Raw genomic sequence first — 24952 nt, 5'->3', positions numbered from 1 at the left:
GTTGATCCCGCAACAATCACTGACATCACCAAAACTTAGAGAGAAACAGGGAATTAATTTCCTTTCTTCCCTCGGGACAGGTATCATGAGTTGTAGCAGGAGAATCAGAGAACCCTCACCTCAGTTCTTGGTATACAAGTACAGTAACTCCCCACTTAACATCCTCTTGGTTAATGTTTTGATCTTACATCCCTGTTCAATTACAGAACATGCTCCATTTAAAGTTGTGCAATGCTTCGCTATAACATCGTTTGGCTGCCTGCTTTGTTCACAGCTGGCAGCCCCTCTATCAGCTCCCCCCCAGCGCCTCCCATCCACCAGCAGACCCCGTGGATCAACGCCTTCCCCCTCATCCCCCCACCTCCTGCCCGCGGCAATCAGCTGGCTTGCGGTGTTCAGGAGGGAGAGAGGGGGAGCCTGCGTGCTCTGTCCTCGCTCCTCCCCCTCCCTCCTGAATGCTGCAAGCCAGCTGATTGCCGTGGGCAGGAGCGGGGGGGGGGGGGGGGAAGGCGTGAGGACGCAGTGTGTGGAGTAAAGGAGGGTGGGGGAGAAAGAAGAGGCAGGTTAAGGGTGGGGGGTTGAGGGAAGGAGTGGCATTGGCAGGCCAAGGGTTGAGTCCCCTGCCCCTCGTGCTTGCAGAGTAGGGGAAGCTGCCGCTGCTGTTGCACAACGCGCTTCTCCTAGCCTACAGCATCTTCAGCCTCCTTGCCTGCCTCATTGTCTCCAGTGCCAGTGGGCTGTGCCTGTGTGGAGTAAGGCGGGGGGACCTCCCAACTATAGTACTATACTGTATGGCAAAAAAAAAAAAAAAAAAAAAAAAATTCCCTGAAACCTAACCCCCTTATTTACATTCATTCTTATGGGGAAATTGAATTCGTTTAACATCGTTTCACTTAAAGTTGCATTTCACAGGAACATAACTACAACGTTAAGTGAGGAGTTCTGTAAAGGAGGAAATTATTGTCTTTTTTTCCTTTTTATTTAAACTGTATGACACTTTAAAAAAAACTAAGATCCTATATCACTAAGAGGCTAAATGTGCAACTTAGTTTTTAAAAAGCAGTTCAGTCCACCTTTAAACTGATCTGCTAAATGCTACATATATAGATATACGGTACAGATAATATTACTATTATTTTCTGTTGAAAGCCTCTAAGATGGTTACGAAGGGACAGAGGGGATGCAGTATAAAAATAAAAGTTTAAAGTTCTATAGTTTTTTTTAAGTAATCCTGTTTTCGTCGAGAGAATACACACTGAATACATTAACATTAGTTTCATGAATGTTAAACCAAAGCAAATGATTTTGTTTAAAGCAATATGTGATATAGCTTTAAATCAATTCCTCATCTTCTAAAGCAAAAATTCTGACACACTGTACATAAAGGTAGCTATTCAAGCACAGAAACGCCTCATCTTGTTTTAAACTTATTTACAAATGCAGACAGATCCTTAACGTTCAGAACTGTTTGCAAACTCTCTGCTGCTGTATGCCTCAGATCCAGTTACTTCTCCTTTGACCTTTCCCTAACTCTCTTCCTTCCTTCCTTCCTTCCCCTCTTCTCCGGATTGTCTCCACTTACTGATAGATCCAAAATAGTGCAGCTTGATTTCTTACAACTGCCTCAAGCTCTTTAACATCCTCCACCAATAGGAGTTTTATGCCCATAGCCTGCCTGGCATTCAGTCACAGCCACACATTTCAAAAGTCTCATATCCTCCACCGTCTGATGCTTCTAATTCATTTTATAGTTGAACCATGGACCAAACCAGTATTCATCCTGGTCTGATTTTTGTTCTCAATACCCCCACACTGCTTACTTCTAATTATTTGTCATATTCTAATATGACAAGTGGACCATTACTAAGAATTTTTTCACGTCAATAGCAGGATTCCTCATCACCTTAGGCTTTGAAACCTGGATAGCAGCACTCACCTAGTATCTGTATTTACAAGGTATTTTAGTAGCTGCCCTTTCCCACGGTAACAATTTTTGGCTTAGAGATCAATAAATCTGGGTTCTAGTTCTAGCTCTGCCATTTGACTGCATGTGCCGTTGGGCAAGTCACTCAGCCTGCATGTGACTCAGTTTCCTCCTCTTTAAAAGGGGATATGTAAATACTTACTATACCCACTTCAAAAAGGTCATCGAGAGACACTTAATCAATTGGAGTTTGAGATCGTTGAATGCAAGGTGTTCGAGAAGTGCCAAATATTATTGCTTTACATCTTGAGAGATTTGTGAGCAAGTTCACTAACGACTTTAACCTTCAGCAATTCTTATTCCAAGCTGCCTAACGGACACTTCATATGTAAAAATGCTGAAAGGAGAACATTACCAGCACACATCATCTGTTTTCTCCCTATTTACAGTCCATCCTCTCTGCAATGGGAGAGGATTGGCACTTACTATGAAGACTGAACAGGTGGACTGACATACTGTAATCTTGTTAAACTCCTTTCCAAATGTTACAGTGCCATGCCTTTTGTTGTTCTGACTATTTCTCATTAGTAACAGTCTGCATATGGTACAGAGTCTCAGTTCCATGTGAGTGGTCTGGAGCTCTGTGTAAAAAAAAAAAAAAAAAAAAATACATGCTTCTTTAAAACTTATCTGTGAACCCTTCCCTCCCTCCTTAGTAGTTTGCTGACTTGTGCTCGCTTGCTCTTTCCACAGTCATTTGGAAAATGAACAACTGATTCTGTCTTTGACAATCTGGCTTGCCAACTGCTTGTTCTGAAGTTATATTTCCCTCCATCTTTCCTCACTCTTACAAGGATGAGCCAAAAAGAACAAAAAAAACAAAAAACAAAAAACCAGTATTTTAGTTAAAAGACGGATGAAGTAATTTGAACAATCCAATATTTGTTAATGTAGAGGAGTAGGGAAAGATATTGTCTCGTACCAATCTTGTAGCACCTAAACACTTCACTACAAACAGATCTCAGATAACTGGATGTCAATATATGTGCATTAAATCTCTTCTGGGTGGTCTTCAATGCTTCAGCATCTTAAATATCACAAAGACTATGTGACAAAGCATAAACCCTATCAATCCAAACGAGAAACATCATGTCATCCTGTAGATATACAATGCCAACAACATAGTAAAAATATCAATAAAAAGCACTTGCAGTTTCTCTCTTTTCTAAACAATGCTTCACACCTTTTTTCAATCAGAACACAAAAAATGTATCGGTGAAACACTGTCAAACTGGGAGGACGTATCTAATGGGGACTTGCAGAAGTCTGTCCTGGGTCCAGTACTATTCAATATTTCATGAATGACTTGTGGAGAATTAGTTTATAAAATTTGCAGATAACACCAAACTGGGAGGGGTTGCAAGCACCTTGGAGGACAGAATTCGAATGTAAAATGACTTTGACAAATTGGAGAACTGGTGTGAATTCAACAAGATTAACGTCAATAAAGACAAGTGAAAAGTATTTCATTTAGGAAGGAAAAAATCAAATGAACAGCTACAACATGGGGAACTGACTAGGCAGTAGTACTGTCAAAAAGGATGTGCAGGTTATAATGGATCACAAATTGAATATGAGCCAACAATGGCTAATATCATTCTAGGGTGTATTATGTAAGACATGGGAGGTAACTGTCCTGCACTCCTTGGCTCTGGTGAGGCCTCAGCTGCAGTACTGTGTCCAGTTCTGGGTGCCAGACTCTAACAAAGATGTGGATAAATTGGAGAGAGTCCAGAAGAGAGTGACAACAATTATAAAAGGATGTTAAAAATCTGATTTATGAGGAAGGGATAAAAAAACAAACCTTGGCATGTTTAGTCTTGAGCAAAGATGACTGAGAGAGGACTTTATAAGTCTTTAAATATGTTAAGGGCTGTTATAAAGAGGATGGTGATCAATCGTTCTACACGCTCACTGCAGATAGGACAAGTAGTAATGGGCTTAATCTGCAGCAAGATAGATTTCGGATAGAAAGTTTTTCCCTAATATCTAACTATAAGGATAGTTAAGCTCTAGAATAAACTTCCAAGGGAGGTTGTGGAGTCCCCATCATTAGAGGTTTTTAGAACAGGTTAGACAAACACCTGTCAGGGATGGCCTAGGTTTACTTGGTCCTGCCTCAACACTAATGGATGGACTAGATCACTTCTTGAGGTCTCTTCCAGTCCTATATTTCTACAAATTTATGTCGCAGCTTGAATATGCATTAATATTTATAGCTGGAAAATAAAAGGAAAAAAATTACAAGTGCCTGGGAATTTAATATAGTGGAAAAAAACAAAGATTTACAGGAATAAAATTTGAGTTGTGCAGAAACCCATCCCACTATACAGTTGGGCAAAATATTTCTAAAAATTAAAAACATACAGCATCTGCTGCACATCACTTTAAATTAAATTTCTTACCCCTGAAGAAATATAAGCAGCATTAAATTACATACAGAAAATACTGCAAGAAATGTGCTTACTTGACAAGCTAGACCACTAAAATGCTACTCTCTAGTAAACAGTTTAAGGAGACAAGCCAGGGGTTCTCAAACTTTTTTTGCTGGGACCCGGCTTTGAAAATATTTCAGGCTGACAACCTCCGCCCCCATACCATTCCACTCTTACTTCTGCGCTGCTGCTGGCGGCAACGCTGTCTTCAGAGCTGGGTGCCCGGCCAGCAGCTGCCACTCTCATGACCCCCCTACAATAGTCTTGCCATGACTCCCTTTTGGGTCGGGATCCCCCAGGGGAGAAACACTGAGATAAACTAACCAGTCAACTGCTAGTTCCTCTCACAGGGGACTGAGGTCCAAATTCATTCCTGTATTAACTCTTGTGAAGTCAGTGGAATAATGTCAAGGACTAAATTGGCCCTGAATGCCTAACTTACTCAGGCATTCATTTTCTCTCCCACATTTTCCATATAAACCACTTCACTATATTTCTTCCAGGACCTAAAACCAGAGACAGAAATCTATTTCTATTTAAGACATAGTTATTAGAGCACTGGCTTAACAATATAAGAACACATTTAAATTAAAAGAAGCCAAATTTTACAATTATATCTGAAATATTTAGAGATTAGGAACTCACACTGAAACTGCTCCTCACAGCAGGGAGCTGTCACCCAGTCAGCATTCCCACTTTAAATCAATAGAAGTTTTACTTGAGTAAGGACTGTCGGATTAAGCCCTGACTGTAATAATGTTAATTCTATTTTCTTCCCATACTCTTTTTCACTATGTTTAACCACTTCCTTCCAATACAACCCTGAAAAGCACCATTTGGAACCATATCCCTACAGTACAACCCAATCTCAAGCTGCAGGCACCATTCCCAAGTGGGATCACAAAACCTAGGACCCTGCCTTTAGACCTTAGCTAATGCTGCTCACAACCAGCAATAGTGTTAACAATACCAACCCACCCCACGCAGCAGTGTTTTCCAAACTTTTGAAAGCTGAGTCCCCACTTCAGGAAAATGAAACCAATCACACCCCTTGCACCCTGGCAGATGTGTTGTTAAAGGCATATGTGTTTTAATTTACACAACTTCTGTGCACTCTCTCACCTATGGCTAGTATTTTATGCACATTCCCCCTTACTTTGAGAAACACTAATATAGTGTAATTCATTGTGATGGTTCCTCTCCTTTCTCACATGCTTTGAAGAGCAGTGAAATAACTAACAATAGTCATATTTGAAGTACCATCATCTGTATCCAAATTAGTACCCATTGAAGTGAATAGGGAAGTTTATACTTCAGAGCTACTGTTTCAGGCTCTCGCAAACTCAGGCAGAGGCTTCTGCATTGTTTACACTCATCTCATACTTTGAAGGTTCTCTTTGCAACCATAATAGCTATAAAGACTTACTGTTTTCAAAATGAAAACAGAGACTCGAGAGAACAACAGATCTGTCTGTGCCCCCAGGATAGTCCTTTGTACTCACCCCTAAAGGAAGGGGAAATAACCCGCTATATGGGAAACACTATCCCACAGAATCTTAGTGCGTTTCCTCTACAGACCAAGATTTGGAGACAAAAGCTCCACACCACTGAATCATTTTTAAGAGATTTCTTAAGGCAGTGAACAGTAAATGAAAACCTCTAGAGCATTAGCTTTAAAAAGAGATACTAGTTTCCAGAATGTGTAGTGTGGGTATACCATCTCATGCCACTAACAGATATAAATAATGCCTGAAACATATAAATAGTTGAAAAGTAAATGCCAGTCTTACAAATCAAATCAGCATGGGAAATTAACTGAATACTGCACGTACCTCTGGCAAAATGAACTGTTCTACAGGTTTGTACCACAATCTGTTAACTTGCACTCCACAGCTAGGTGGGCTAAAGCGAGCACTGAAGAGAGCTTCCTGTGTGCAAAATAAAGAAAGGCAAACAAAAATAAGAAACTTACATTCTTAAATCACTAGGCCTGTAAAAACAATGCTAGCCTACATTATCTTAATTCGTTCACAATAGAAAGGACAAACCTCTTAAAGCAACCCCTAACATTTTTTGTTTTAAACAATGTTAACTATTTTTCATGCAGAAATAGCCCTTAAAACCAAACAATATTTTGTTTTGAATTCCCCCACATACATATACACACCGAATATAGGGCTCCTGAGAAGTGCTGAACTGACAACTCTGCAGAAGTTACCCCCTGCAGCTCCCAGCCGTTGTGGGCACCGGCGGGACCCTACAGCTCCCAGACACCTGCAGGCTGAAATCACTGAGGTCTTCGGAAGTCACAGATTCCATGACTTCCATGACAAAATCATAGCCTTAGTTATAGGAAGCATTTGATACGAACCTATGAGAAATCCACAGAGTTTATAAAATCTACGTGTCATCATAGAGTTTAGGAAGCCTTTATACCATCAGACTATAACAGCATCATTAGAATCCATTGAGAAGAAAAAGGTAACCTTTAAAAGATGGCAGGCCAATGGCTTGTGCAGATAAGATGGCGTATATGGAGGGGAAAAAAGGAGGCCCAAAGAAGTCTTGCAACGACTACAGATCTGGCCTGTGATGAGCTATATAACTACTAGGAGGATATGAAGGAGAAAAGACAAGCTGGAAACTCGCTAAGGCAAGAGAAGAAAATGATGAAAGATGTGAACGAGTTTGCTTATATTAGAAATTAGCAATCAGCAAAGTCTGAAGAGATTATTTTGAAGAAGAAAAAAAAAAAAAAATGAATGAGGAGAACCCAAGACAGGAACTCACAACATTTAGGCTGAACCAGGGCATGACAGGTTGCACACAGGAAGAAGCATTAGGAAAATTAGAAAGGAGAAAGCACCTGGGCTTGATAAAGTACCAGTGAATGCGCTGAAGTCGATGGGAAGGGAAGGCGTCATGTATTTTACAAGTCTGTTCAATGATATTCTTAAGAAAGAGAAAATGTCAGATGAATGATGTAAAAACTTGGTAGTACCCATTTTTAAACAGAAAGGAGATATTACACTGTCTACTAATTATCATCCAATTAAGCTGATGCACATGCTATGAAAACATAGAAGATTACTGAAAAGTAACTGCATGGAATAGTTGAAATTTGGAAGGGTCAGTATGGATTTATGCCGGGAAGGAGTATCACTGATGCCATATTTTTGCTGTATGAATCTTCCTGGAGAAGTTCAGATAAAAGAGATAGCTACTTGGTATAGCCTTTGTGGACTTGGAGAAGGAGTTTGCTCATGTACCAAGAGAATTAGTTTGGTGGAATATGAGATGGAGAGGTGTGCCAGAAGGATATGTCCATTTTCTCCAGGATATGTATGACAGAGTTACTACCATAGTCAAAGCCAAATGGGGCTACCCAACAGAGAATTTTCAGTAAATGTGGCCCATATCAGGGATCAGCACTGAGCCCTTTTTTGTTTGCAGCTGTCATGAATGTGACAAGTGATAATATGCAAAGGGAGCTGCCTCAGAATACGCTGTTCCTGAATGACTTAGTGATATGTGCGGAAGATTGTGACGCCCTGCAAACAAAGGGTGGCAACACAGTTAGGAGCAGGCAGGACACAGAACACTGGTAAAGACTGAGGTTTTGATCAATGAAGGAGAAGGACCTTAAAAGAGAAGGACCAATAAAGGATATTACAGGTAGAGATCTTAGAAGAGTGAAAGAATTTAAATACCTATAATCAATGAATGGTTGCTGGTAGTGGTGCCCTCCTGAGTGATGCCCAGCATCGTACTAAAGCTGCTTGGTGCAAATGGTGGGAGCTGACCCAAGTTCTCTGTGATAAAAAGATACCAATAAAGTTAAAAGGTAGACTGCAGAAAACTGTAATTTGACCCATCCTAATGTACCAGAGACTTGACCAGCCACAAGAAATCAGTATGCTCTCCACTACAGAAATGAAGATGTTGAGATAGTCAAATGGTTGGAGACTCTATGGTAGGAAACAAAATAAGGTTGAGAGGGCCTAATGTTGGTTGCCAATCTGAAGACAAGTTGAGGGAGGCTAGACTACTTTGGTATGGGTTATATTGGTAGAATGGCCCTTGAAATGACCACGGATGGAAGACAACCAAGGAGGAGGGCAAAGACTCAGTACAAGGACCAGATATCAGAGGACCTTAGAGAGAACAATTTACATAACAGACAGGCATACAATCATGGGTTTTGGAAGAAGGCTATAAAAGTTGCTGACCCAGAACAGGGAAGTGGAAATAAAGACGATGACAATGACTACAGATGACCCAAAGTTTTGAGTCTATAACAGAGCTGAAAAACTACATAATTATACTGGTTATGTGCTAAATGATAACAGTGTGCAACAACTTCTAGATGTCTAGATAGAGAGTGGATCAGACTATAGAACAAGAATTACTAGCTTAACTTTATTTCCTTACTTTTAAACGTTCAAAGGGTGGTGGTTTTTGTTTGAACACATATAAATCTTTAAGTTATCGATAAACTTTTATAACCTCAATTTCAACTAAAACTGTTTTGTCTTGGAATTACAAGGAACATTTAATCAAGAAGCATTTCTATTAACCCACACATTACTAATCTAAAAAAGTAGTCTACAGTTGTACAGAATAAATAGTATTTTAATATTAAAAGTTTGTAAATCACAGTTTTTCACATTCACCAGATGACAAATGTGAAATAGGAAAGATTTATAGTTATTCATCTGACAGTTCTTAAGAGTGCAGTGGGAAAGAAAACTCTCTTTTATTAGTGTAGGATAGGTGAAATCATTAATTTGCTAGGCCATTAACACACATCTCATTCTGCAGGAATTCAATCCACGATAGAAAGAAAAAATGTGCTTTAGCCCTCTTCGGTAAGATAACTATAATACTGTACCTCCTGTTCGGCCTGGTATAGTTTTACAGTGATATTCCTCTGGAATCCCACACCATCAGCATCATAGAATACCCCAAGACTGGTAATGACAATGGGGTAAAGAACTCGGAAGTTCACACTGACAATGCGGTCTTCAGAAAGCACTGAAGGCGTATCTTCAGGGAGACTGAATGCTTCGATTTCTTGATTCAAAACTATTTTAAAAAAGGAATGAGGATTATACCGGCAATGTGAGTAGATTTATCATTCTGGAATTGTGTATACATGGGAATGTCTGATGAATAATTAGCATGGCTGGCAAAGCGTACAAAGGTAATCAAATTCCAGATGAAAGATGACTGACTGCACAATCCTGTAAGGAGACACTTAGAATGATTTAGTAGCCTGCTGGTTACCAGCAACTGTAAGTCAGTGCTTGAGCATGTACAGACCGCTGAATGGAAGTGCGCACACACACTTATATATAACACCTTGCTCTGCTTAATGAGAACAGCTGTTTTATTCCATCTGATTTATCCTTGGGAGGCTGAATGGCAACGACTGCTGCTTAACTGGAACCAAATTAGCAGAAGTGGCATTTAAAGTGACTCATTCCAAAAGGGCCAAGTGGTTTTTACCAGGAGTTAGGATCATAGTTGTGAAATTCTAATACAATAGTTGCAAAATAAATATTTAAAGGAGGAAAATGAAAATGAAAGGCAGGAAATATAATTTTAGTTATGTATTTTATTGAGGACAGTGTTTCATTTCAAGTATTTTCTGACACTTATATTTTAAACAATTGCCTCTTCTCCTAAGAACAGATTCTGCAAACACTATCAGATGTAGTACTCACTTCAGTAGAAGTGGCCTCACATGGTCTTGTGGCCAAGACACTGGACCTGGATGATCTGGGTTAAGTTCTCAGCTCTAATGCAACACAGACTTGTGCAAACTTGAACAAGTCATTTAATGCTCTCTGACTCAGTTCCCCGTCTGTAAGGTGGGGACAATAGCCCCTACATGACAGAGATATTGAAAAAGTAAATTTATTGGGGGAGATTTTCAAAGGCACAAAGGATGTCCAACTCCAATGAAAGTCAATGGTCTGGCCCTTTGTGCCTGGGAAAATCTCCCCCATTAATGTCTGCATGTGGTGCTCAGAGGTGGGCTATATAAGTGCCTACATAGAGAGCAAGTCCAGTAGTATTTGCAGGATTGGGCCCTTATCTGGGACAGCCACTAAACCATCAGTGTGTCACAACAAAGAGGATTCTGTTTAATATGATATAATAGTTTAAAAGATTATCATTCATACCTGGGTTAGTGATGTTCAGAAGTTTGCAGGAATAAGGATCTTCTCTGTCCTCCACCGGCACACCACAGCCATGTGCACCTATTATAAACTTCACAAGGACACTAAAATAATTTGTTTTTATTAACACCAGTAATTTATTTTCATCTTCAACATGCTAATTTCAATGCAAAGATCTGTCCTTCCATAGTTTGAGCTTTCTGATCACCTTAAACATTAGTCACAAAGCCTTTTAATAGTGATTTTGTTTATTTGGAGTTTGACAGAAGAATAAATGTTATTTAAAACTGAACTTGGCTAATAAGAACATTGTGCTTAGACATCCTATTCTTGACCATCTATTTATTTTAGTAAGTTAGCTGCTCTAATCTCTGATGAAACACTGTATTGATACACACAAACAGCTAGGTTCTGTTATTTTAAGAGGATTAGTAGTTCATTTTAAAAGGCAGTTAACTAAGAAACTATTCACATCAGGCAGAATGAGGAATGTCCTGTTATCAGTTTTTTTTATTTCTCATTTTATTAAATAATGGGACAGATCTGCAAGCTCTGTAACTATTAGAGCATCCATCTCAATTTAGACATTCCAACTGTTAGGTAGAAGCAATTCAATACAGAAAACAGACACCTACTTCAAGGCAATTTTAAGGTTGAGAGTTTAGTTCCAAAACAGAAGGGAAATTCAAAATGTATAGTTCCCTCAGCAAACATGATCCTGCCTGTGCCCAAGTATTCTCTGCTAACTAGTATGCCACACAGAGTGGTCATGTAATGTACGCATCTCTGCAATTAAGCATAAGCTAACTTTTCTGTGAAAACCATGACTGCATTTCCTGATTTTGATGTGATTAAAACCTGACCCATGATGATGCATTAACATTGAATGTTGCTAATTTCCATCTCTGACTCAAGGTAAAACACGCAAACACTGTATGAAACTTTAATAAGGGCTCAATCCTTCAAGGTGCCAAGGACCATCTGTTCCTAGAGACACAGAACTTCAGGGCCTATGATTTAAAGTCCCCCCAGCCTCTGTTTGTATGTGAATGATCACAACAAACATGGAAAGTGTGGTTATTGGGCTGTATACGCCCTCAAAAACAGCGCATTTCAATTAATGCACCATCAGAAACAGCCTTTTTATGAACAGAGGGTGGTGCAGCTATACACAGTCAACAAAAATAGCTTGCTGCACATGCTCAGCAATACATCTTTATAATTGGTTTGTCTTGCTACCAAATTTCTCCTGACATCAAAACAGAACTCAGGTTACATGCGTGCCAATTACTACATTGTAAAATAAATCCACTTGTGTCATCCAACTACACAGAACAACACTGTGAGCATTTCTTAATGGATGAAAAACACTCTTGCACACACTCAAGTAACAAATTTTAATCACATTCAAAAAATTCATTTCAATCCAGAATATATATTATTTTTATAAAATTTTAAGGGGAGTTAAGAATGAAAGTGCCCTGACAACCATAATAAAAGATGTTTACCAGCATGAGGCCATATTTATTTTTTCAAAATAAAGAATAAAACACAAACAACATTTACTCATTTAATTACTAGTTTCTCACCTAGCCCAAGTAATATAAATTATTTATAAAAGGTTTACCGAGGGCTCAGCGCTGGATGTTGTTTCAAGTGCTTGAACCAAGTGTTCCTTATAACACTCCGCAGCTCATGATTATGTCGAGCTGATAATACACCGACGATAACATCATAATGTTTCAGTTCCCACTGAGGAAAGAAAGCCAGTGGACCTAGGAGTTTAAAACAACAACAATTTACTATAAAACTATAAACCCACATGTCTGAGCTGTAAACAGTAAAAAAAATACATCAAAAGTAAATGTATTAACCGTCCTGAGCATTAAAAAACAGAAACAGCATTTGTCTCACATTGTTTGTCAAAAGCCTGGAAGATGCTTTCAACATGCCACAACTACCATTACAGAGCTGTGAAATTATTACTGGAGAGAACAGAGGAAATGACTGCTGGTAAACGAAAGTAACCAATTGCATGACAACTGCAAAGCAAACAAAAGAAAATCCATCTGTAGGTTGAATGATGGGAGAGAGAGAGAGAGAGTGTGCGCGCCTTCTGAGCAAGCTGCTCCTTGAGAGCACATCACAGCTGTTCTCCACATTTTGCATGGGCTACCAGAAACCTTCTGGGTTAAATTCAAGGTACTGCTTACAATCTGCAAAATCCTAAATATCCTGGCCTCGGCTGCCTCATGGACTGCCTTTCCTTCTCTGACCTACCACAAAACCTGGGGCCTGGTAATTCTTGACATCGGGCTTTCACCACTACACTATATCCACTCAAACTGAGTGCGGTCACAGAGTGTGTTAAAAGACATGTCTTTGTCCACGCTGGCTCAATTTCCACTGCCATTTAGTTCATTGGCAGGGCCTTCCTAGTCTCTGCCCTTGTAAAGTTGTGAGAGTGGGAAAAAGAGTTAGGGGGAGGGGGCATTATCTCCCTATAGAGGTTAAATGTTTTTGCCTTGATCAGTTGTGGGCATGAGTCGTCCCCAGATATACCAGCAATGGGCTTCATCATAAATGCTAGAAATAAATAACATTTAGCTCTTTCTAAGCACTGTTTTTAAAATTTAGAGATTATAAAAAGGGTACTTCCTTTAAAGTGAGATTCTGACTACAGAGAAACCTGAGAAGAATGGCTAGGAGCCCACAACCAATCAGGCAGACCTTTAATATGGATCTGCACGGTTTGGTTCATCAGCCATTCTAAAGCTGAAAGAGACAGATTTATATTTAGCAGGGGTGAGGGATCACTTCCATCTCACTCTCCTTAATTTGAGACCTAAACCAAACAAACAGTTAAAATGACTGAGTGCCAGAGTTCTTTAACACAACTACGGCAAACAATACAGATAAGGTCATGTTAGACGTCTAATTTTAGGGTGTCTAAAAATATCTGCAAGTTACCCATTATAACCAGAGTACACAATGTTACGTTCCAGACTTCTATCCGCTACACCAATGCTCTCATTAAAAACTGAGAAGGAAACGTGTCCAGTCACTGCGACACATGTGTGACCTGGGACTGAAGTGGAAGAGAAGTAAAATAAAATTTTTGAAAATCCTACGCCCATTGTGTCTCTGTAACAGACAGTTTGCAGGAAAGGCACACAGAATTAGTTTTTGAAGTAAATTTACTTCTGCAAGCTGTTTAAACATGGATGTTTCCAGCACACTTTCAATCTTCACATACCATACGTAGAAAGTTAAGATATTAGTTTAATTAAAATAATTTACATAACCTAGGAACTAACTCTGAAGGAGACAAAAACTCTCTCAAGACATTTTCTTTCTATACAGACTAGCATTTCTTTTCTTCCTCAGAAACCTGCATGTTTTCCACTAAAGCTGATTATTATGGCTCTTAGAACAAATAAACATACACTGCAGTTTTGGCAGGTTAAGGTTTCAGGAATGAGATTTGTTTGCTGCATATAAGTGTGTATAAATGCTCTGTCTGTAATGCCTGGTAAGTGTTAGAGGACAGAATTCCCAGCTCAAGTCGGACAATCTTTTATTGAACACTGTTTGGTTTTCCCTTATATAGGTAAATGCTGATTATCTGGAGGTTTTAGATGTCCCCATTGACATTTATATTATAATTAGAGTTTGCCAGTATTCTGTCTTAGCTGGTATCTGTAAAATAGCCACCTGTCTGGTGGGACTGCAATATCAGAAGCAGCTCCCACTTCCTCTTGTAATTCCTCCTCTTCCCCCTTCTCCTCACATATACCATCTCTTACCTGGTTCTGCTCTATTTATTCCATTATGTTTTATATATCCTTGGCAGTCTTACACACATGCCATCCAATGCAGGGCAGTATTACTCTCATGGGAGGACTGACACTATTTGTAGCACAGACTGGCCCTGAGGCCTTGTTTACACACACGCACTTGCACTGTTAACTAATGATGCGTTCTTGAACCAGTTTAGTTGAATCACCGTAAAACAAAAGTGTAGACTCTCTTTCAGGGCCAGCTCTAGGATTTTTGCTGTCCCAAGCAGAAACAATTTTGGCCGTCGTCTCCCCCGCCCTGTTTTTTTCTTACCCCACCCCCAGCCCCGCCTCAGCTCCGCCCCTTCCCCAAATCCCCAGCCCTGCCTCCTCCCCCAGGCTCTCAAGCCTAGGAGGGAGGGGGAGAAGCGGCACGTGAATCAGCTGTTTCGCGTGCCGCGGCTACTCGGAGTCTCCCCCTCCTTCCCAGGTTTGAGAGCCTGGGAGGGAGGGAGGGAGGAAGGGGGAGCAGCGGCGCGCGAATCAGCTGTTTCGCGCGCCATGGCGCGCGAGCAGCAGCAGCGGAGGTGAGCTAGGGCGGCCGGGGCACATTTTTAGGGGTGGCATTCTGGCGCCGGCCATGCCGCCCCTAAAAATGTGCTTGTTTTGCTGGTGCCTAGAGCCGGCCCTGCTCTCTTTGTTTTGATTAGAGAGAGGCAAATATTAATTTAGCTTAAATCAATTTCTCTCAATTTAAGATAAACCAAAAAAGGCCACTCAAACCAAAATAAGAGTGTCTACACAGGCTTTTGCACTGATTAAACTAAATTAGTTTTAAAACTGGTGAAACTCTCTCATGTGGATACAATCCCTTAACAAAGCACTTCATAGAGGCAGTCAGAGAGAGCCTTCAGAGTTAACCCGGTTGAGATTAGAAGTAGCAGGTCCTTTTCTCTTTTGTTTCACGCTGTCTGTAAATTTAGTAAAACAGCACCGCATCAATACTTTCAGAAAGTTGCCTTCTCAGTCATAAGGGAGAGTCACCTTTTTTTTTTTTTTTAAATGAAAACATATTTTGCTGAAATTGATAAATAAGTCCCTTGTTTGGCAGGCAAAGCTTCCTATTTACTACTGGTAAGTGGGAAAGAGCATTTATTAAGCTCTAATGGAAAGGGTAACAGTTTGTCTTTAAACTAATATAAAGAATAAATAAAGCTAAAGGTACGGAAAAAGATATTAACCTATGATGAACCAGTCAGGAAGCAAGAACATTGCAGACATGTGATCTGCAGCAAAAGTTCAGAAAAAAAACTATTAGTGACCTCTGAGACAATCATAGTGAAGTATTTATACATGCAATCATTTTATTTTTAGCTCAGAAGTGAACTTACAGCATCAGACAACTGTTTCCATGCATTCACAAGTTTTCTTTATGCATGTAACAGCAGCCTCCGATGTTGTCTCTATTGTTTATCTTATTATTAATTACTACTTATAATATGCTATTATTACCTTATACTGATTATGTAACTATCTGTTTACAACTTGCAGTTTCTAAAAAGCTTAAACACAAGAAATTAATCATTGTGGTTTGAGGGCAGGGCTGGAAGCCAGGTCTCTGGATTTCTAATCCTGGCTGTGTCACTGACTCGCTATGCCCCTGAGCAAGGGACACTCTGTTGCTCAGTTTTCACACCTGTAAAATGGAGAAAATACTTGCCTATCTTACTGGAGCAGTGTGAATACCAATTAGTTAATGACTATGAAGTGCTCCGAAGATGTAAAGCACAATAAAAAAATCATAAAACATTATAGTAACTATAGATAGTGGGGGCGGGCTAAGAAGAAAGGAACGTTTTTTGGTATGTTGGTCTCAGAGTCATTAGAAATCGAAGAACAGGAGTACTTGTGGCACCTTAGAGACTAACAAATTTATTAGAGCATAAGCTTCGTGGACTACAGCCCACTTCTTCGGATGCATATAGAATGGAACATATATTGAGGAGATATATATACACACATACAGAGAGCATAAACAGGTGGGAGTTGTCTTACCAACTCTGAGAGGCCAATTAATTAAGAGAAAAAAAAACTTTTGAAGTGATAATCAAGCTAGCCGAGTACAGACAGTTTGATAATAAGTGTGAGAGTACTTACAAGGGGAGATAGAGTCAATGTTTGTAATGGCTCAGCCATTCCCATAACACGGCTGTTACTCTGAAACCTGACATTAGAAATCGAGGTTCAGAACTGTCCTAAGACTGAATCTCTCAGACACAGTATGGAGCCTTAGGCTTCTCAGTGAATCCTTGCAAGTCTTCCCCCCCTGCAATTCCCATGCTACATTCTTTTGGCACAAAACACTTACAGTACTTTCCCTTTGCTCTTTTGCCTAACCCAGTTAACTCATGGCAATAAGTGCAGTAAAATAAAACAGGCAGCTGCACTCACAGCTGCTAGGCTGTGTTATATAGTTGCCATCCAGAGAACCCCTTGTAAAAATGTGTACTGCTGAGCTGAGTCAGGCCACCACAGTAGGGGTTACATACTGGAAGGCAGTACGTTGGCCCCAACCAGATTTCAACAACCTCCATTGTAGATTAATTTTATTACTACTTTCTTTAGGAGACTATATGCCTCCTATTCACAGTGTCACACTCAGTGGCTAACTACAGACTTACTGCCATTATCACCAGGGGAAAGGATAAAAGATTCCAGTGCTAGTTGTCTGCCCCTTACTGATTTTTTTTTTTTTTTAAATAATAAAGGGATGGACTCAAAAGATTCTGAGAACTGAGTAGCCAAGACAAAAGATTCCAGGGATACCATTAACTTCCAAACCAAAAGTAGTTTCGGGTACTACTGCATGCAACTGCATTTTCTTATTTTTTACATGATTTACTCTCCCACAGACTGTGGTAGCTGTGTACAAGAATCAAACAAACTGAGTATACAGAGAAACTCATTCTTCACAAAGTGCTGACAAATGGACAAAATGAACAAACTGGAAAAAGCAGAGAAAGACATTCTCTCTCTCTCCCCAATCTTTTTCATTTATAGTAATCTTAGAATTTACCTGCTTTAGGGATTTCTTCAGAGATGTAGTTATAGGGTGACCAGATGTCCCAATTTTATAGGGACAATCCCAATTTTTGGGTCTTTTTCTTATATAGGCTCCTATTACCCCACATCCCCTGTCCCGATTTTTCACATTTGCTGTCTGGTCACCCTATGTAGCTACGCCAATGTAACCCCCCGTGTAAGTGCCAAGCACTGGTGCCATTTACCCCAAACTGAGGGTAAGTCTACAGTATGAAATTAATTCGAAGTTATTTTATTCAAATTTCCAGAGACTGGGATATGTTACATCGGTGTAGGCTCCACTTTATGTTGGTGCAGCACATCTACACTGGAGGTTTGCACTCACATAGCTGCACCAGTGCAAAAATCCCTGATGGAGGTAAGTCCTTAGATGTTACTTACAGCTTCAGTAAGCAAAACTTTTTAGACAGAAGGGAGGTTTTTATGTGGATGATACCCCTTTAAAAGAACATTCAGAGTTCTAGTAACCATCTTAGATGTAAAGAGGAGACAAAAGCACTGGAGAAGCTATTATGCTATAGAAGCTGGTAGTGTATCAGTGATGAAACAGCACTCACAAACTTCTGGCAAGATCTTTTTGCCCTGAACTTGAGATCAGAGATACACTGACCGCTACCACCAGCGATGGCCATGGGGTAGGGAATGGAGATACAAAAAAAAAAAAAAAAGTCCTGTTTGTGAAGTCTCTTGTCAATACCACTAAACTTACAATTTGGCAGTTTAACCCATCATTACTAGTTGAGGCTGCCTTGGCCACAGAATGCCTTATCAAGACAGAGAATAAAAATTAAACTTAAAAGATTGCTACCATCTTCAGTGGCCTATTTAGGAATGAGCTGGTGGTATTGGTACAATTCCCAGTGGATGAGTCTCTCTCACAAATCAACTTCACTACAATGGTACTCTTGTTGGCCTTTGGCCAAGAGGTGAAGGACTAAAGGGGCAGGAAGAACAAGCTATCATCCTCACCCCTAGAGTCCCTATAGGTCAAGGACACATAAGCCATTGTAGGGACACTTGTGTGGCTGCTGCCTGTGTTGTAGACATACAATTTCGGACTCTAAGGCTGTCAGCCTACTGTCCTTCAGAAGCATGTGAAAAAAAATCACTCCACAAATTATCGAGTGTTGGAGTGAGCAGTGTAACTTTTTCCTGGCCAGGATGCTTGAAAAACTTAAAATGACACTGTCAAATAAGTACTTTAGACCCAAAATGGAACACATTTTTATGAAGTGACATTCTCCCTTTAGAATGTGGTCTTGCTCACAACTTCAGAGGTTGTTTGTATTTATTTAAACAAATTCTTTCTCCTCTAAAAAACCAAACACAGGCCATACTCACTTTCTTTCCCTCCAATATGTCACACAGAGAATAGTCCATGCGCACTGTGGCACTAATTCAGCATGAACCTAACTAAGCAGGTGCATAATTCCATTCAAGTCAATGCCTAAAGTTAGGCACATGTTAAGTATTCTGCTGAACCAGGCCATATGATGGCCGATGGCATTATGTGCCGTTCAATATGTGGGAGCTAGAGTCGGTGCTGTATTTTTTTTTTTAATTATTTGGTAGTAAAAGATTGATATTATACACACACACACACGCAAACAATTCTAAAAGATGCCAAATGTCCAAATAAATATACGTGGAACAATGTCTCAGAGGGCATTTCAGCAAAGGTGTACCTTGTAAAATGTAATGTATGTTCCCTTCTTTAGGAGACACTGAAGTTCCTCAATAAGCAACTTCTCACTCTGTTAGACATAACACCACTGGCAGAGGCTATCAACTGAACACATGTTTAGCACTGAGTCTATCTGTAGGGATTAAAGCAAATTGGGGGGGGTGGGGGCTGGTTGTAATTAACTTTTCAGAAGCTGTTTTATCTTTAGCATTTGTATAATGTATTTTATAAAATATTATGAAACTCATAAAAAGGAACACACACAGGAAATCTTAGATAATTTCTGTTTCTGAACGGTTAAAAATGGGCTTCTCTTATCCCTACCTGCAGACACCTTCTGGCCCTACCCCTGCCCAAAGCGGTATAAGTGACGTAACAAACACACAGTGCAGTGGTAATGTCTCGGTAGAGTGAGAAACCATTAAATTCAGGACTCCAAGAAAAAGGGAAATTGTGAAATCACATATTTGCTGCAGGGTCCTTGGATTCATGTTTTACTCAGGTTAATTTAGGAATTGTGCAGTTAATAATGAATCTGGACTATTTTCTTTTTACAGAAGTTTCTCTTCACTTTTTAGTTTCCTCTTCAATATACATACCACAAAAATAACTATATTTGTTGAAGAGTTTAGCACTTTCTGGTATGCTTCCAGTATAAAATAAGATACAATAAAGATATGCTGGATTAGATTAATCTGCGTTAGAGAAAAGTACAGATCCATCACATCTGCTGACCCCTCATTTTGTAATTAGACATACAGATCTATTTCTCCTTTCTTTCAAAATGCATGCAGGCTATCCAGCCCCAGAATAATGTGAACAACAGTTAACAAAATATGCAGCTCAAGTGCTCAAGGAAACCTCCATTCAAAGAGCAAAATTCTCCCCAGTGTAAATCTATTTACCACAACAGAGTAACATTAGGGTAAATTTGGCTCAGTTTGTTATGACTGATCACTATGATCATGACACCTTTGACCCATGCTAGTGACTAATTATGTGACTGCTGTGATGTCAAAGGTTAATTAAATGCCAGCAAACACATCACTAATACATTTTTATGCCCCAGCTACTATAAAACACTTTTGAAATCAATTCAATTTTTGTTCATGCCAAAGCATCCAGGTGGTAAGTCAAAGGAGCAGCAGGCACACAAAACAAAACAAAATTACTCAACAATAATATGCAACAGGGCTGGTTTTATCAGACAGTACCAGATCATCTTAATAATTCAAGTTTCAAAAACTGTCTTAAAAAATAAGGCCATTTCCTACTCTGTGGTATAAACCTATCACCAGTTTATTAATGTTCACAAAGCACTTTGAAGAATAAAAATCACAGAACAATAGACATCAGAAATGAAAGAAATCTCTTAGCTCATCTTTCCTCCCTCTAGCAATGCAGAAATGTTTCCTATAGTGTATGTGTTTCTAGAAGCTTTCAAGGTCTATTAAGTGCATGATCCTTTCACTTACTGCGCAAGAGTGCTCCAAAGTGCTTTCCCTAGGAAACTATTCCATACACTGAAAGATTTCATTTTTACACTTAATATCAGGGGATGTTTCCTATGTTTTTCTTTGCTCAGGTTCACTGCTTTATTCTATATGTTACTGTTAAACAAGCCCTGCACAATTCAGAATAAAATCTGGAAAGAGAGAATATTGTGCACTTGCTTGACTACTAAAGGCCTGATCCTGCTAGAACTTATTATCTGACACAGTGCGAACAGTCAGTCACATGGACTACTTGCTATGGTGAGCATAAAGGATAGTAATAGAAATGTCTGCAGGACTGAGACCCCAAAATAGCACTACATTAACACCAAAATCATCATCATTACGACACTTAGGGCCAAACATTGGTCCTACTGAAGTGAATTCGAGTTTTGCTATTGGCTTGAAAGGAACTAGGATTTGTCTTGGAAGAGTAACAACTGATGCCTAGAAATGGAAATCCACAGCATGGAAACAAAAGTCACATACATATATTATATCATTTACCCTAACTGCATTTCTGAAACTGTGAATCTGCCCTTCCTGGGGAGAGTTTGACCTTTTTCCCCCAAAGGATACAAATCAGCACCAGAAATCTGAGATGCAGGAGGTGTAAAGGAATATCTTTTTCTTGCTGGATCACTTCCTCAAGGAAATCAGAAAACTTCTAATAATGACTCAATACAAATTATTAATTTTACTACAACTTGTGAAAAAAGTAGAACAGTAAAAGTATAAATGGCCCAGCTACATGATATGGAACTATAAACAGCCTATCCTTACCCTTGTGTTTAAAATATTTTTCATCAACCCCCAAAAAGCATCTCTCTCTCTCTCTCTCCGAGGACACTTCTCTTAGATCATCTTTTGAAAATGTTTACATTTGGAGAGCAATGCTGAAAAGTTACTATTAAAAAGGCATTCTGGGGTTCCATGTTTACTGCCTCTCCATGACGCCCAGATCAAATAAAAAGATTTTTTTTTTCTTGACAGACAGCCCTGCAAGTTCAACCTAGGATCTGGAAAACCAAGCTGGGTTTTTTCCTGCTCATGCATCACCATCATTCAGGTTCTACATGCCAAAACAGGCCCCCATTGACACATATATAACCCTAGTGACACTGCATGTTAGACAGGTGTTACTAATTGGCTGTTGAATTTAGACAACAATTCTACAGAAAAATGCCCAAGAAAGAATAGACTCCATCTCATTCCTTCTTAGCTGTGTAGACTCTGCCCAGCTAATAGGAGTCAGTACTAGTAAAAACATATTTTTGTTAATAAAATTAGCTACCATGACTCCAAATGTCTACCATGACTCCAAATGTCTACCATGACTCCAAGCAGATCTGCTGAGTAATAAAACACCACTTTTACTTAGTCTCTTTTCAAAACAGAACATTTCCAACAAACTATAAAACTCCATGGCAAAGTTTCAGAAACCCACTAACAGGTAGCATGGAAAGTTATTTATGGTCATCAACTTCTAACAATCACCACCAATGGAATAATCTTATTAGTTGAGGAAAGTGCCTATTCTGACCAACAGGTATCAACATAAAGTGAAATCTACTTACACTCACCTTGATTTATTACAAACCCATTTTATAGTAAGGACAATGCAAATCCTTATTGGTTCTGATTACACAGCAAAGTCCAAACAGCAATTCATATTATATAGCCTTGTCCTACACAACTGAAGTCAAGAGGAATTTTGTCAGTGACTTGAATGGGAGCAGGATTGGGCTCATAACTAAGTTAAGTCTGTGAAAAAATAGATTACTCTCAATGAAGAAAGTTCCATTGTACTGCCAGTAATCACTTTGCTGAATTATAATGAAGTAGCTCCAGTTTAAACATACAGGCACAAAATTGTTCTCCTGTCCTACATAATTCTTCATTGTTTTCCTATAAACCCACATTAGCTTTTCATGCACTTTTTCTTTGTAGATTATCTAATAACAAAAAGCATTCTACTGGCTCCACGCTAAACCTATATATCAAATATTTTCATGCAGGCTGCTTGGAATTTCTCAACCACAGAAATGCCCAAACAGCTGTGTGCCTAGCATGTGCTTCTTCACTCAATCAGTTAAAGTGTTATACAACATCCAACCTTGCCCTAAAAGGGGGAAAATAGTGATCTTTAATGCAATGTGTTTGTATTAATAGAACTACTGCCCAAAATCATATTGGGGGGGGGGGGGGGGGGGGGGGCTCATTGCTAGCTCTCTAAACTCAGGGGAATAAGAAGAGCTAGTCAATTTATTTCTTATACATAATCTAACCAATGGATTTTATCACTTATTTTAATTGAACTCATCATTTGTGATCAGCTCTATAGATGGTCAAATACTACGCAGGACATTTATTTTTCAATTTCCCACATCAGTCCTCAAATTAATTATTTGCAAGTCCCCCCTGACCATTTAACCAGGTCTGCTCCTAGCAGCCCACCTCTGTGCTCTGCGGGCCTTACAACACCCCCTGGACTCTCTTTCTTTGAGAAAACTGGGAAAGGCTTAGAGGGACACATACTATGGGAGGGAAGCGTGAACCCCGCACTCTCACCGGGCATACACCTCTGTCCCCTCCTGCCCAGCGCCCCTCCTCAGGGGAAGGTGCCTGCACCCTGAACCACCCCCACAAGTACCCGGCCCGCCTTGAGTGGGGGATGGCAGCGCCCCATCGTCTCCCCTCCAAACGAAGCGTGCGTGCGCCCAGTAGCCCGCCCCTTCCCCGGGGCGTGCGTCCTGCCCCTACCTGCCGGGTGCCTCCAGGGGCCGCCGAGCAGCAGCCAGAGGTGCAGCGCGACCCCGACCGCGCACGGGCACAGCAGCACCAGCCAATTTCGCATTGGCCGCCGGCCCCTTCCCCGCCTCGCCCCGCGCCGGCCTCCCCTAGCCGGGCCGGGGGCTTCCCGAGGAGGGGGCTGCCTCGCGCTCTCCCCGCAGCGCCGCGCTCCGGGCCCCCGCCGCCGACCGCTCCGCAGCTGTGCCCGGCTCGCCCCGCCTGCCTGCGGCCGCCGGGAAGTGAAGTCCCGCCCTGAGCCCAGAGAGCTGCGCCTTCCTACTACAATCCCCACAATCCCCCAGCGCCGCGCCCTGCTGCTGGGGACCCGGGGCGGCGGAGCGGCCCGTCCCCCTGCCCTGCAGCCCTCTCGCCCCAGGGAGCCGCCGCACGCGGCTGGGTGGGTAGCGAGCACCTAGAGCTTAAAGGCTCCTTCTGTGTGGGAAGATCGCCCGTGGGATTTCCTTGCTGCTGTCCAAAGCCGCGCAGCGGCACGCTTGTCACCCGCATTGTGCCTCTTTCCAAACGCCTCACATTCACAACGTGCAGCCGGCCAAGCTTCCCAGCAGCGATTATTGGAGATGGTGGGCAAGGCACCCACGTGAGAGCCGCTGCTCAGGGGATGGGCTCTATGGAGGTGGATCAAGTTGGGCACCCCAAGTCGCTAATCACTTTTAAAAAAATCTCAGCTGGTGGCCCTGTCCTGAAGAACTCACAGTGTGTCCACGCTGGGTTTTTAGTCCCTGGGACAAACGCATAGCGTTGACAAGATTTGTACCGGTGCGGGGTGCTCTGGGATAAACTGCACCAGTGCAAAGCCTACCTAGGTTAGGAGTGAGGACTGGCATACCAGCATCCCTTTTCCCTATTCTGCCAAAACACCTTAAGTGAGGGCCTGTTTTTCAAAGAAAGTGTGTAAGAAATGAGACAGCTTTTTTGTTTGTTTGGGTTTTTTTTAGGGGACATCACATGTCGCCTATGTTTAATGCTTGGTGCCAAATAAGCCATTTATGTATCTCACAACCAGGGGTGGCAGGTTTGTATAATTTTGGTGGTGCTCAGAATTGGTCCAAGTCCTGCCCATGGCCCCCAGCCTAAGGCTCTGGGAGGGAGTTTGGGTGCAGGAGAGGGTTTGGGGTGCAGGCTGGGGGGGGGGTTGGATGCTGGGTGTTGGCTCTGGGCTGTGGTAGGGGGTTGGGGTGCAGGAGAGGGTGAGGTGCTTACCTCAGGCAGCTCCCAAAAGCGAGCTGCACACCTGTCTGGCAGTGGCTCCTAGGCAGGGGGCCGGGGGGGGGGTCTCCACACACCGCTGCCCACAGGCACCGTCCCCACTGTTCCCATTGGCAGCATGGAGACACACACACCCTCAGGGCCACAAGGACGTACCAGCCACTTCCGAGAGTGGCGCAGAGCAAGGGCAGGCAGGAAGCCGCCTTAGCCCCACTGCGCTGCTGGTGTTGGCATTGGCGGCAGCGGCCAGAAGCCTACAGGCCCTTTTAA

At 41.2% G+C, this 24952-nt stretch overlaps 1 protein-coding gene across 4 annotated transcripts in view; it reads right to left on the bottom strand.

Moving 5' to 3' along the window:
- B3GALNT2 (beta-1,3-N-acetylgalactosaminyltransferase 2) overlaps positions 1-23662 on the bottom strand; it is a 38243-nt gene extending 14581 nt beyond the window's left edge. For 3 of the 4 annotated variants that reach the window (XR_004645046.1, XM_034765073.1, XM_034765074.1), the window contains exons 1-5: positions 22446-22578; positions 12232-12379; positions 10608-10708; positions 9311-9504; positions 6252-6347 (exon numbers count right to left, since the gene is read on the bottom strand). Coding sequence is in view for 3 of the 4 variants with exons in the window: in XM_034765073.1 (XP_034620964.1) it covers positions 6252-6347; positions 9311-9504; positions 10608-10708; positions 12232-12379; positions 22446-22563 (657 nt within the window). In the remaining variant the exon portion in view is untranslated. Of the gene's footprint in view, positions 1-6251; positions 6348-9310; positions 9505-10607; positions 10709-12231; positions 12380-22445; positions 22579-23425 lie in introns of those variants that run through there. The other variant, XM_034765075.1, reaches the window with a different exon arrangement.
- Between the last annotated feature and the right edge of the window lie 1290 nt (positions 23663-24952).

The sequence above is a fragment of the Trachemys scripta genome, chromosome 3 (assembly GCF_013100865.1).
Source record: "Trachemys scripta elegans isolate TJP31775 chromosome 3, CAS_Tse_1.0, whole genome shotgun sequence".
Taxonomy (NCBI): Eukaryota; Metazoa; Chordata; order Testudines; family Emydidae; genus Trachemys; species Trachemys scripta.
This window is presented reverse-complemented; position numbering and strand designations above follow the sequence as displayed.